General features: G+C 40.6%; 1 protein-coding gene across 2 annotated transcripts in view; it reads left to right on the forward strand.

Annotated features, from left to right (window-relative positions):
- TMOD2 (tropomodulin 2 (neuronal)) overlaps positions 1 to 14489 on the forward strand; it is a 45288-nt gene extending 30799 nt beyond the window's left edge. The window contains exons 7-9 of one of the 2 annotated variants that reach the window (XM_011928624.1): positions 1733 to 1876; positions 10773 to 10917; positions 12773 to 14489. In XM_011928624.1, coding sequence (XP_011784014.1) covers positions 1733 to 1876; positions 10773 to 10917; positions 12773 to 12807 — 324 coding nt within the window. In that variant the 3' untranslated portion in view covers positions 12808 to 14489. The remainder of the gene's footprint in view (positions 1 to 1732; positions 1877 to 10772; positions 10918 to 12772) is intronic. The other variant, XM_011928626.1, reaches the window with a different exon arrangement.
- Positions 14490 to 15019: the final 530 nt, after the last annotated feature.

Genomic DNA, 15019 nt, shown 5'->3' on the forward strand with positions numbered 1-15019 from the left:
ACCCGGGAGGCCGAAGCAGGAGAATGGTGTGAACCCGGGAGGCGGAGCTTGCAGTGAGCTGAGATCCAGCCACAGCACTCCAGCCTGGGTGACAGAGTGAGACTCCGTCTCAAAAAAAAAAAAAGAAATTACAGTTGATGTCTATATAAATAGAACATTCAAATCAAGGGCGAGTAAGTGTGGATTTGCCTTTTATTGCAAAACAAAGCAGCTGTAAGGATGCTGAGCAGAATTTAAACTACTGGGGAAATAGCCAGCTACTTGGAGAGGAGGGACTCAGATACTTGGGAATATAGGTGATTTGGGGTAACTTTTGACCATTGCATTAACACTGCAAGTTACCCAAGTCCAGGACTCAAATGCTTCAGGGGCACAAGCCATAGTAGTGGCAGCCCTAACCTTAGCTCAGGGCTCATTCCTTGATACAGTCCCACTATTCTAAACCATGTCATTTGCTAAAGTTGCTCATGAAAATCTGAGGTCAGCTTCTCTTACTTTTTTGCTGCCACTCCCTCCCATTGACTCATAATGCTTAAAGCGTTAATCTCTACACGGTAGATGCCCATAATTATTATTGTCTAACTGGAAATATCACATTGTGTTAAGTTCTCGAGGAGAGACTCATTTGAGGGGTTGCTGGATGACGAGAAAGAGAAAAGCAAAGAGATAAGCCTTAAAACTTGCTTGGGATGCAAGCCATAAACTTTTCTTCTTCATCCACTCCATATTTAAATTTTCCAAATTTAAAAGGTATATGTTTTTAACTTATTACAAAGTGATCAAGATTGTATGGTACTGGCACAAAAATAGACTAGCAGAGCAATAAAGCAGATTCAAATCAGGGAAGAATGAAACAAAAGATGGTAGGATAATTTGCTAGCATTTTGGAACAATATTAAATTGGGTCTGTATCTTCATTCTTTTTTCTTTTTTTTTTTAAGATGGAGTTTCTGTCACTCCTGTCACCCAGGCTGGAGTGCAATGGCGCCATCTCGGCTCACTGCAACCTCTGCCTCCCAGGTTCAAGTGATTCTCCTGCCTCAGCCTCCCGAGCAGCTGGGATTACAGGCTTGAGCCACCGCGCCCGGCCAAAAATTATATTATTTCTTCCTGGTGGTGGGAAACTTTGGGAGTAAAGAGAGCCGGCAAGTGCACATGTGCAGTCTGCTGTCTCAAACTGGAGTCTCCCATGGGTTTGCCACCCTCAGTGGTGATTTTGCTCCAAAAGTTATCTTTTTAAAATTCTGATTTGTAGATGATCTGAAATAATATAACTAAATCAGTAGTGTCCAAGTACTAGTCAATGGTAAAGTTTTTTTTAAAATCAATTCATAGTAAAAGGAAAAAAACTGGGTTTTCTGGGATTATGTCCTTTCTACCTTTTTTCTAATGTTAAAACGTGTTTTCTCAAAAAAAAAAAAGAAAAGAAAACAGATAGTGTTTTTTTAATGTCTCTACTTAACAAAAAAAAATCAGTAATCCTATGTCAGTATCTTTTTTAAAAAAAGTTTTTGCAAGTATGTGAAATTTATGTCTAGACTGCTGGACTGAAATATTTTAATTGCGGTTTTAAATTGTATCTTTGTTACTTGGAAGTGAAAGTATGATTTGGTGAAAGTTTTCTTTAAGTGCTAGAAAACATCTGTATTTAATTTCGGAGTGAGGGGTTTAGTAAATTAATCTTTAGAAATTCTAACTTAATTCTAAGTTTTTTTTCTTTTTGCATCATAAGGCTTTTGCAGACATGCTGAAAGTAAACAAGACTTTGATAAGTCTAAACATAGAATCCAATTTTATCACTGGAACTGGAATCCTGGCCCTGGTAGAGGCACTGAAAGAAAATGACACCTTGACAGAGATCAAGATTGACAACCAGGTAAGGCAGGCCAGAGAACAGACAAAGCCAACTCACAGAGTGTGCAGTGAGCAGGGGAAATGCCACAAGGAATGAGTTAAAAGACACAGTTCTGTGTGTGACTCCATTTGATGTACTGGATTTCCTGTAAGTTTTATAACCATTTCTGGCCCATGGAGGATGTGCAGAAGAGCATGTTACTAATCAAACAATGTATAGTGGGGCAGCCTGGGACCTAAAGAGCCATCTACCCACAACCCTAGGCTAGTCAGGCTCCAGAAGAGAAAGTGAGGAGGTGGTGGCAGAGGTGCTGACAGCTGCTTTACTCAGTCTCATCATTGTTGCCTTTTGGCATGTATCTCTGCCCTGTCCTATCCCAGCCTTACTTTTGCTTCTCACTGGGACTGTCGCTAACAGAGAAAGCAGGGTGGCCATGGCCCAAGATTCAGATTTCTTTTCCTTGACTGAAGACTTCTACAACCAAAAGAGCAGAGGCAGGCTCCTGCAGTCTGATGGTAGCTGCAGAGAGCCTATTTAAAGGAATCAGGGTTCTAGAAGATGGTCTGGCTTAGAGTAGCAGGCCACACCCATTAGACTGTGGTCTGATCACAATCTCATTGATCATGACCGCAGCATTTCTCAGGTTCCCATCTGCAGCCAAAGCAAGGTGCTTTTCCCTAGAGCCAACTCTTCCTGCCTGGCAACCTTTTTCCCAGCATCAGCCTGCAGTGCCTTCCGAGTTGCTCTGCTGGCTTCAGCTGATTCCTGCCCACAGACAGCAACTCTCAGTGATCAGCCATGATGCTGAACCCTGCTCCTCTGGCCACATGGAGGGGTCTGTGATGGGATTCCAGACCCTGTATCTTGAAAAGAAAGGGCCTTGGAAAGGAGAGACCAAGGAGACTTGTGGTATGACCATTCATTCCCGTGTGGGGTAGTGGGAGAGACAGTTGGGGAGGTGACTGCTCAGAGCATCCTTTGCATGTCTGGGGGCCATCTCTGGGAAATTTCCTGGTCCAGACCCTCCAAGATCTGATAAAGCTGCAGAGTGCCACCCAGGACTGTTGCCTAACCCTGGAAACTCCCAACAGTTCCCATGGAGGCTCTACTCTCTGTCTTTGCTAACCAGGACAAGCCCTGGTTAGTTTCAGTGCAGGACCTCTGGCCTTGGACTTCTGATGTTTGTTGCCAGAGGAACACGGAAAGCCCACCAGAAGACAGGAGCTTTTTCATTCTCATCCTGCCAGAAGGCATGTGCCACCAAAACAGTTTTCCCAGACACAGAGATGTGGAGGCAGCACCCCAGGGGATGTGCCACACAGGGCTCTGCACACTCAGGAAGTTTGATGCTGTGTATCCTAGCATATGTCCAGCTGCTAGTAAAGTAGAAAGTGGCATCAGGGTGTGGGGGAGTAAGGAAACAAGCCAGAGAGAAATATGAAGGGAGTGAACAGAAGTGATCACTCAGGGATATTTGTTGAATAGACTCATATCAGAAAGAAGCTAAGTGGACACTTAGTAAATATTTCCAGGGGAACTTACACAGAAGTAGATACCCTGTTCGAAAGTATATTTAACTTTTTTTATGGATTTAGGCCATTGTGAAACCCCATACCTGAAATAGTATCACACACTCTGTCCCTAGTTCCTTACAAGATACCACCTAGCTAAGGTTGCCACATAAAATACAGTTAAATTTGGCTTTCAGATAAATGACATATAAATTTAGCATGTGTCATCAAATATTTGGGATACCTTATACTATACTAAAAAAATATATGTTGTTTATCAGAAAGTCAAACTTAACTGGGTGTCCTGTATTTTTATTTGCTAAACCTGGCAACTCTATGCCTAGTATTGAGTTAGAATGAGGCTAGAATGAGCTAGAATTGTGAAAATTTAGAATAGGGCAGCTTTTGACAATGCATATAAAGAAGACCCTGAAGTACAGCCTGTAATCCCAGCACTTTGGGAGGCCAAGGCGGGCAGGTCACCTGAGGTCAGGAATTTGAGACCAGCCTGGCCAACATGATGAAACCCCATCTCTGCCCAAAAATCCAAAAATTATCCAGGCATGGTGGCTCACGCCTATAATCCCAGCTACTGAGAAGGCTGAGGCACGAGGATCACTTGAACCCAGGAGGCAGAGGTTGCAGTCAGCCAAGATCATGCCACTGTACTCCAGCCTGGGTGACAGAGCGAGACCCTGTCTCAAAAAAAAAAAAAAAAAAACCCTGAAGTACAAAGAACTTGCTCCCTAAAATCCCCGCTAAATCAACCTCATCACCCTTCCTCAGCCATCTAGGAATGGATTTGTGTAGTTTTTCAACTTTAGTCTTTCATTTTGCTTCTGAAATGGCTTCTCTTTATTTCGTCTTTTTTTTGTTTGGTTGTTTTTGTTTGTTTTGAGACAAGGTCTCACTCTGTGGCCTAGGCTAGAGTACAATGATGCAATCTGGCCTCACTGCAATCTCCACCTTTCTGGCTCAAGTGATCCTCCTGCTTCAGCCTTCTGAGTAACTGGGATTACAGGCACGCACTACCATGCCCAGCTAATTTTAAAATTTTTTGTAGAGACAGGGTCTCACTATATTTCCCAGAATGGTCTCAAACTCCTGGACTCAAGCCATCCTCCTGCCTCAGCCTTCCAAAGTGCTGGGATTACAGGCATGAGCCCTGCCATGCCCAGCCTGACTTCTCTTTATTTGTATACGACAAGGAGGATTAAGATTTTCTAGAGAGGCTGGGTGTGGTGGCTCACACCTGTAATCCCAATGCATTGCAAGGATGAGACAGGAGGATCACCTGAGCCCAGGAGTTCCAGGTTGCAGTCAGTTACGGATGCGTCGCTGCATTCCAGCTTGGACAACAGAGCTAGACCCTGTCTATTCTCTCTCTCTCTCTCTCTCTCTTTCTCTCTTTTCTAGAGGAATTGGAAAAAATTATTTGCTTTACTTAAGAAATGAGGAAATTCGGGGTCAAAACTTGTCTTACATCCAAATTGTGTTAATTGACTCATAGACTGTTAGAAGTAACCTCAGTTTCCTTATCTATCAAATGAGGGGTTTGAAATAAAATAATCTGTAAGACAGTTTCCTCAGGCAGAACCAGAAGCCAAGACCAATTTAACAGCACAGCAACAGGCAGCTGCACTGAAGTGAAGGCCTGCTGAGAATCCACCACCAGGGGCAGACTGCTGGGCTAGGCTCCAGGTCAATATGCAGTGATTTAATCAGGTGCCCCTGCGGGAAGAACAATCAGTGATGCATATAAAAGAAACAGATGGGCAACTGCTAAATAAATTTGAGTAGATAAAAGAGGTCACTTAGAAAAAAACAGAAGGTGATTTGAAGATATGCATACACATTTGTTTCTATTTTTCCCCCTTTGTGTTTGGTGACTTAAAATATAAAGAGAGCCTGGGCCTGTAGTCCCAGCTACCTTCTTAGGAGGCTGAGGCAGGAGAATCCCTTGAGCCCAGGAGTTCAAGTCCAGCCTGGGCAACATAGCAATACCTCATCTTTATATATATATATATATATATAAAATATATATACCATAATAAAAGTTATATAATTTAATATACTACATACTTACATAATTTAAGTATATATAAAAAATATATATCCAAATTGTAAGAAATTTTGATGCCCATCTATTGTCCTGGGTTTGTGTAAAAAAAAGACCTCAAATCCAAAAAAAGATACAGGCTGAGAAAGAAACCTAGTGTATGTTACATTAATTCTTCCCCTTTTTTATATGCCCCCAATATAATTTTCTTCAGCTTCTAAGTCTTTTATGTAGCTATTATCATCTCCTTCCTCCCCCTCAAAAAAACAAAACTAAAAGCTATTATTCTATTATTATTTCCTATTTTTGATTCCAGATTATATTAATGGTTTAAGTTAACATAAAAGCAGAGATGGTGTTTCTGTTTCACTGCTTTGCCAGAATGTCATCCAAGATTCATTACAAAATACAGAAAACCCTAAAGAAATTACAGTTGGCCGGGCGCGGTGGCTCAAGCCCGTAACCCCAGCACTTTGGGAGGCCAAGACGGGTGGATCACGGGTGGTCAGGAGATCGAGACCATCCTGGCTAACACGGTGAAACCCCGTCTCTACTAAAAACTACAAAAAACTAGCCGGGCGAGGTGGCGGCGCCTGTAGTCCCAGCTACCCGGGAGGCCGAAGCAGGAGAATGGTGTGAACCCGGGAGGCGGAGCTTGCAGTGAGCTGAGATCCAGCCACAGCACTCCAGCCTGGGTGACAGAGTGAGACTCCGTCTCAAAAAAAAAAAAAGAAATTACAGTTGATGTCTATATAAATAGAACATTCAAATCAAGGGCGAGTAAGTGTGGATTTGCCTTTTATTGCAAAACAAAGCAGCTGTAAGGATGCTGAGCAGAATTTAAACTACTGGGGAAATAGCCAGCTACTTGGAGAGGAGGGACTCAGATACTTGGGAATATAGGTGATTTGGGGTAACTTTTGACCATTGCATTAACACTGCAAGTTACCCAAGTCCAGGACTCAAATGCTTCAGGGGCACAAGCCATAGTAGTGGCAGCCCTAACCTTAGCTCAGGGCTCATTCCTTGATACAGTCCCACTATTCTAAACCATGTCATTTGCTAAAGTTGCTCATGAAAATCTGAGGTCAGCTTCTCTTACTTTTTTGCTGCCACTCCCTCCCATTGACTCATAATGCTTAAAGCGTTAATCTCTACACGGTAGATGCCCATAATTATTATTGTCTAACTGGAAATATCACATTGTGTTAAGTTCTCGAGGAGAGACTCATTTGAGGGGTTGCTGGATGACGAGAAAGAGAAAAGCAAAGAGATAAGCCTTAAAACTTGCTTGGGATGCAAGCCATAAACTTTTCTTCTTCATCCACTCCATATTTAAATTTTCCAAATTTAAAAGGTATATGTTTTTAACTTATTACAAAGTGATCAAGATTGTATGGTACTGGCACAAAAATAGACTAGCAGAGCAATAAAGCAGATTCAAATCAGGGAAGAATGAAACAAAAGATGGTAGGATAATTTGCTAGCATTTTGGAACAATATTAAATTGGGTCTGTATCTTCATTCTTTTTTCTTTTTTTTTTTAAGATGGAGTTTCTGTCACTCCTGTCACCCAGGCTGGAGTGCAATGGCGCCATCTCGGCTCACTGCAACCTCTGCCTCCCAGGTTCAAGTGATTCTCCTGCCTCAGCCTCCCGAGCAGCTGGGATTACAGGCGCATGCCACCATCCCCTGCTAATTTTTGTATTTTTAGTAGAGACGGAGTTTCACCATGTTCACCAGGTTGGTCTCAAACTCCTGACCTCAGGTGATCCACCAGCCTCGGCCTCCCAAAGTGCTGGGATTTTAGGCATGAGCCACCATGCCTTGCCCTATCTTCATTCTTACGTTAAAATTCATTCCAGATAAAGTAAAGATTTAAACATTAAAGTATATTAAATCATAAACCAAATGGAAGAAATCAGGAAGAGTAGAGAGGCTTCCTAAACATGATATCTAGAAGACTGATAAATTTGACCATATGAAAATGAAAAACAAGTTCTCATAGTGACAAAATGAAAGTCAAAAGATAAACAGAGCAAAATGGTTTCAGCGCATTTGACAAAGGGCTAATTTCCTAACATACAAGAAACCTACAAATCAAGTTAAAAAACACAAAATACAGGAACCATAAGCTGGTAGAAAAATGGGCAAATGGCATGGATTGGTAGTTCCTGAGAAAAAAGAAATATAAATCCATAAGAAAATTCATTGTTCTTATTCATCATTTGACAAATGCAAATTAAGGGAGTTAAATAAATATAAAATAAATATAAGTTTTCACGAAGTGTATTGACAAAGATTAAAAAGGTAAGTAGTATCTTATTTGGCTAGGGTAGGGAGAGCAGTAACACTTGTACAGTTAGCAAGAATAAAGGCTGTCATAACCTTTGACAGTAAGTCAGTAATATACCAGAACTGGAAACATGCTTGCCCTCTGACCCAGCTATAATTTGTCCTACAAGCATACTTGCAGAAATGCCCCAAGATGCACTGGGGGGAGGGAAGCTCACTACAGTTTCGTTTGGAATAGTGGAAATAGAATGCAGTGTAACAGTAAGTCAGTAAGGCCTGGCTAAATACACTATGATCTATCACTGCAATGGGATGTGGCACAGTTCTTTATATGGATGAGGTAAATGTATATTTACCAACATGAAAAGATATCCTTAATGTTAAATGAAAAATAAAAACACACTTCAAAACAATATGCTAGTATAATCCATTTATGTGAAAAAAGCATAGATGTACAAGTGTAGATGTGTGAATGCATAGAAAATGTTTAGAACACTACATAGTGCACGCCAATCTGGCTTTCTCTGTGGGGAATGGGAATGTTGAAGTAAGGGGACTTGTATATTTTATATACATTTTAATTTGCATTTTCCAATGCAATTTAAATTTCCAATGCAATTTAGGTAATTTGTACTTTTTTTTTTTTGAAACAGAGTCTATTCTGTCACCCAGGCTGGAATGCGGTGGCACAATCTCAGCTCACTGCAACCTCTGCCTCCTGGGTTCAAGTGATTCTCCTGCCTCAGCCTCCTGAGTAGCTGGGACTACAGGCGCCCGCCACCACACCCAGCTAGTTTTTGTACTTTTAGTAGAGACAAGGTTTTGCCATGTTGGCCAGGCTGGTTTCAAACACCTGACCTCATGATCTGCCCATATCAGCCTTCCAGAGTGCTAGGATTACAGGCATGAGCCGCTGCACCCAGCCTTATTTTTTGAAATGTAATGACTGTTATGAAAAAATATACTTTGTCCCTTATATTTTAAATTCCCATATTTACATGCCCCTATTTGTTTTTATTTTTTTGAGACAAGGTCTCACTCTGTCACCCAGGCTAGAGTGCAGTGGCACGACCTCAGCCTACTGCAATTTCCGCCTCCTAGATTCCAGATTCTCTTACCTCAGCCTTCCAAATAGCTGGGACTACAGGTGCACGCCACCATGCCCAGCAAATTTTTTGTATTTTTAGTAGAAACGGGCTTTCACCATGTTGCCCCAGCTGGTCTCGAACTCCTGACCTCAAGTGATCCATCTGCCTCGACCTCCCAAAGTGCTGGGATTATAGGCGGGAGCCACAGTGCCTGACCTCCCTATTAAAAAAAAGAAAAAAAAAAAAACCTTTTTTTTTCTTTTTTATTTTTTCATTAGTTTATGTCTCAAATAAAAAACCATTTTCCCTGCTGGGTGCGGTGGCTTATGCCTGTAATCCCAGCACTTTGGGAGACCGAGGCGGGTGGATCACGAGGTCAGGAGATGAGACCATCCTAACACGGTGAAACCCCGTCTCTTCTAAAAATACAAAAAAATTAACCGGGCGTGGTGGTGGGTGCCTGTGGTCCCAGCTCCTCAGGAGGCTGAGGCAGGAGAATGATGTGAACCCAGGAGGTGGAGCTTGCAGTGAGCCGAGATCGCGCCACTGCACTCCAGCCTAGGCGACATGGGAGACTCCGTCTCAAAAAAAAAAAAGACCTTTTCCCACAAACTTAAACAAGTTGGAGACTTTTTTTGTAGCCCGCCTTCAGAGTTTGCTGATTCATCCAAAAATGTACATGGTTCAAACCACAATAAAGCTGCTCAGAATCACCTAATGAGATTCTGCTGAGAGACAACAGCCCATATGTTGAGATCTTTAATTATTTTTGGATATGGATCCCAGAATTAAAAAATTATATTTGATAGCACAAATATAATTTGTGCACAACACAGTGACAACAGAGTGACTATAATCAACAATAACTTATGCATTTTAAAATTAAAAAGTAGAATTAGATTGATTGTAACACAAAGAAAGGATAAATGCTTGAAGTGATGGATACCCCATTTACCCTCTTGTGATTATTATGCATTATATGCCTGCGTCTGAATATCTTATGTACCCCATAAATATAATATACCTGTGTATCCACAAAAGTCAAAAATAAAAACATTTTATAAAAAAGAAGAAAAAGTATTGGAAATGAATAATGGTAATGGTTGTACAATATTGTGATTGTACTATATGTCACTGAATTGTGCAGTTTAAAATGGCAAAATTGGCCGGGCGCGGTGGCTCAAGCCTGTAATCCCAGCACTTTGGGAGGCCGAGACGGGCGGATCACGAGGTCAGGAGATCGAGACCATCCTGGCTAACATGGTGAAACCCCGTCTCTACTAAAAAATACAAAAAACTAGCCAGGCGAGGTGGCGGGCGCCTGTAGTCCCAGCTACTCCGGAGGCTGAGGCAGGAGAATGGCGTAAACCCGGGAGGCGGAGCTTGCAGTGAGCTGAGATCCGGCCACTGCACTCCAGCCCGGGCGACAGAGCGAGATTCCGTCTCAAAAAAAATAAATAAATAAATAAAATAAAATAAAATAAAATGGCAAAATTTTATGTGTATATTTTACCACAATAAGTAAATAAGAATTCCCTAGGTGAAAAGTAAAAAAAAAAAATAAAAATTTAGTAATTGGATTGGCTGCTACAAAATAGTTTCATTCTTTTTAAAACACCCTTTGTTTAAACCACAGATACTGGGATGAATTCAAAACACCAAATATTAGTTTTGCTTTCATTTTAATTCTGGAATTATCCTTTCCTTCATAAACAATTTGCTTAGTTTTTTTCAGCTGTAGGACACCAGCAAACTCAGCTATCTGTTGGATTTTGCTTCTAGACAGGGAGCAGGATTCAAATGATTATGAGAGAAAACATCTCAAGTGACTCTGTACCTTTCAATTTGAGACCTTTGCCTCTTTGCCTTTTTGTCTAGCAAGTAGCCTTGTCTTTTTCCTGTGCAAGTAACTGTTTCCTCTTCCTTCTTGGTCATCCTGTGCGTGTGTCTGCACCTGCAACCAGAGGCAGCAGTTGGGAACAGCTGTAGAGATGGAAATTGCCCAGATGCTGGAGGAGAATTCAAGGATCCTCAAGTTTGGATACCAGTTTACCAAGCAAGGGCCACGAACAAGGGTGGCAGCTGCCATCACAAAGAATAATGACCTGGGTAATTCAGCCATAATATGTGCTATTAACAATTAGAAGAGCATGAGCATTCACTTCTCCACTTCAGATGCAACATCTTACAGATACCATTCCATTGGCCTCTGATGTCACTCACTTCTTCATATAAGACACATTATTATAATACATGGTCATAGGAGTCTTTGTGGTCCTCGCAGTGTTTAAGTTACATCATAGCATTTTCTCAAAAAAGAAGTTTGTTCTGTTTTCCAGGTAGCCTTTGATTTTTGCTTGATTTCTTTTGTGTATTTGCTTCTCTCTTTTACTTACATGTAATCACCTTCTGTTGTTACCTGCGCCAGATACCCAATTATGTTTGACTTCTGAGTGCTTTGGTACTTAGTTCTAAATATGGATATGTCTGATACTTCGGCACTTTACATGTGATATAAACATGGAGCTTCATTATGAAGTTTAAACTCACAAGTCGCCTTTTCAGTTAGCCCCTTCAGGTTTTCCTGTGGCCACTTGTTGCTGAGGATCCCTGGCATTTCTTCTGTTAGGGGTGGGGCATATCCTGATCAACCATAGCAAAGAGGAATGGAACTGGGAAAACTTGGTCTGAGGATATCCCAGCCACCTGGAGCAGCCTGGCAAAAGGACATCTAGGAGGAGACATCCATTTGGCAAGCGGTCAGTCAGTCAACAGCAGGCTTCAATCCCCAGTTTGAGGTTCAGGGACAGAATGCCAGATCTTGGGTGGAGGAACTGGGCAAGGCGTTCCACCAGGTACAGTGCTGGCCTCAAGGAGGACTCAGATAGTGAGCAAGATAGAAGCTAAAGGTTAGAACAAGAAGGGGCAAATAAAGGTTAGTATCCAATTCCTTGTCCAGACAGGCTTTGCCAAGACCCTGAGGCCTAGGCAAGGTGCAGTGTGTGGCATCAGGAGGCTGGCTGGACATGTGATGGTACTTACCTGGGGGTACACAGGGTGAGGCCAAGGGGCAGACAGGCAAATAGGGATTTGGGGAAGAGTGGAAGCAGCAGTCAGAAGACACCTAGGAAAAGCACATTGGGTCCACAACAAAACAACATAGAGACCAAAGGAAAACAGGCAAAATGAGAGTTCTAAAGAAAATAGAGCAGCCTACGTTCAAGCAGCAGCACCTGTGGGCAAGAGCCTAGGCCGGAGCTAGGCTATTTAAAGTGGAGAGTTAGAGCAAGACCACAGCCAGGGCACATTTTTACCAAATCCAAGAAGGTTCAATAGCCCTCTTCCCAGTGACCTAGAGAGCCTGCATTTGAGAAAGTGAAAGGTGGAAGAAGAGGGTTGTAGGAACTGGGAAACAGGCAGTCTGGGCAACTTCTTCGATCCTAAACATCAGGTTAAAAGAACATTAATCTCTGAGTTTGCTTGCCAACTGAATCATACCTTCCTGTAGGTTGATATTTAAGAGTTTTTATTTAGAAGAGTTTTAGAAACTTTGAACTATTTGCAGCTCCTTCCAGACTTCAACCCATAATCAACATTAAAAGATTGTGAAGAGTTAGTTAAAGCCAGCTGGTGACAGAGTTGCTAGTGCCATGGCTAAACGGCCATGAAAATAGTCAAAGTGCGTGGTTTCACAGGTCTCTTCTGGAATTTCTACCCCATAGAAATGCGAACGTTCTAACACTCGAGTACCCAACTATCAGACATACCTGTATTTAAATGTAAATTCCACCAGACACTGGATTATTTTATCATTTCCATTGATTGTCATGGTTGAGTATTAAAATGTAAGATAACTATATCCTCAAGCATGTGAGATTGTCATCTTATGTGATTAATGCTGTTTATCTGGAATTTAAGAAATATCCCTTCAATTTGTCTTTTTGTTCCTTTCTTTCTTACCTAGTTCGTAAGAAGAGAGTTGAAGCAGACAGAAGGTAAACTTCCTCAGGGAGGAGTGAAGTTTCACCGTGGTATGGCCATTGAAAAACAAATACTCTTCTTCTTCCCCATCAGGACCATTTTATCAAAGTTTGTTCATTTCCGTTAACCACATAACTAATAATTTAATTGTTATTCTTTTTTAGCACTACTTATTTATCTTGGATTTTGTAATATATACAATTGTTTTATTTGCTCATGGGCACTTCTGGCAACTTGACAAATGGACTGATGCAGATTTTAGAGAGTGACGACATGGAAAATGAATTTAACCACTTTCTTATTGGGTTGTCTTGCTTTCTTACATGAACTTTTTTTTTTAATCATTGAAAGGAATTTAGTGTATAATATGTGTTTGTAATTGTGATTATGATAGAGGCCTATCTCTGTTTACATGCATAGCTTTGAGTTAGGCTAAATATATCAGAAGTGTTCTGCTGACCACATAAGACGTTAGTATTGCCAATCTTTCACTGCGTGTGAAAATGTGACCAATTTAGCACAAATTCTGTCTTTGTTCCAGAAAAATCAGTAAATGCACATGCCCTGTTGATTGGAGATCAGTAGTGTCATCTTCATAAAGCAAGACAACATTATGACACTTTAAAACAGTATTAGCAAAGAAGTCTATTTATTAACCCACAAAGGTAGCTTCAAGCCAGACTCATAGGTAGCAAAATGAATTAGCACACCTACTTTTACTGACTATTCAACATAAATTGAATCTTTAACATGACTTTAAAGGATAACTATTTACAAAGCTGTTTTAAAGTTTTTCAAACATGATAGAAATTTTCTAAATGTTAGTAAAAGAGAAGCTTTTAAAACAGTACATTCCTGAATAAAACAATAATATTGTATCTTAATCAAGGCTGTCTGATGCACATGATTGCATTTTTTGGCAAATTTTAGAAGCATTTATTGCTTTGTCTTTAGTGTAACAAGATCACAGGATGAAAGACGAACATTCAGGTTAATTATCTAGACTTTTGTCCGCAGTACATGATCCATCCAGACATTTGCGAATGTCAGGAGAAAAATGTGAATTATCATTTATCCAGATGCGTGTCATCTCAAGGACAAAGCCTTTGAAAGTACAGCTGAAATGGTTGCATTGTAGTGTGCATTAATCTTTTGATGTAGTGGTGTAAAAATGCAGTGCTAAACTAAAGAAGCAGGTGACTGCAGCCTTTGGCTCAAGTGCACCACTCTGATAACTGTCAGTGCCTGAGGTTGTGATTGGTGACATTCTGACACTGCCCAAGGCAACTCACCCTCTATTCCTCCTTTCTCCCCTCCCTTTCTTCCAATTCATTGTCCTTTTTCTTTTCTTTTCTCTGTAAACTGTAACCGAGTGTTCCTTAGTTGCCTGGTAGCAATAAAACAAGTGAATAGGAAAATGATTAATATATTATTCCGTTATTCTATTTAGCTTGTAAAACACATGGAATCTGTTTAAGATAGCCCTTGTAAAGTTGGACATTTACCTGTATTATAAGTACCCACATCTGTGTCTCTGAAGTCCTTTGAAATATCTCATTTTCTTGAAATTTTTTTAATTTTTGAGAGCACAATAAGCAGAATATTCTAACACCTTTGGCCCTAAAAGTCCTTTAATTAGTTTATGGCTTCATCTCCTTATCTATTTTAAAAACATAGTAAATACTGTTTCATGGTTTTCAGTCTGATTTTTCCTTCCCTTTCACCCATTTAGGTGTGATGTGTTGGAGTCAACTTGTACAGGCTTGCCAATTGTTATATTTTCAAGAATTTTACAAACTGGTTGTTCAATACAGCCATTATTTAAAATGAAATGATGTATACTTACAATTGAATGAATTATATTAAGGACAAAAGTAACAAATACTATACTCAAAAATCTTACATTTTACTATTTTCTAATCTCTTAAGATTATTTACATCTAGTAGGTATGTATGTAGAAATACTACCTAATAGTATGCTACTGAACATACCTTCTCAACTCCATGTTCACTACTTCTTGTTATTACAAAATTGAAATTGGCCATGGTAGAAATATTTACATCACAGTAATTAGCAATATGTAAGAAACTGGGGCTTTCTCCCCCTCTAGATTTCTGGTTGATAAGCATTCATCAGCACACCACTGGGTGAAATTACAAATTTTTTTTTTTTTTTTTTTTTGAGACGGAATCTCGCTCTGTCGCCCAGGCTGGAGTGCAGTGGCCGGAT

Source organism: Colobus angolensis, unplaced genomic scaffold (assembly GCF_000951035.1).
Source record: "Colobus angolensis palliatus isolate OR3802 unplaced genomic scaffold, Cang.pa_1.0 Scaffold78, whole genome shotgun sequence".
NCBI classification, from domain to species: domain Eukaryota; kingdom Metazoa; phylum Chordata; class Mammalia; order Primates; family Cercopithecidae; genus Colobus; species Colobus angolensis.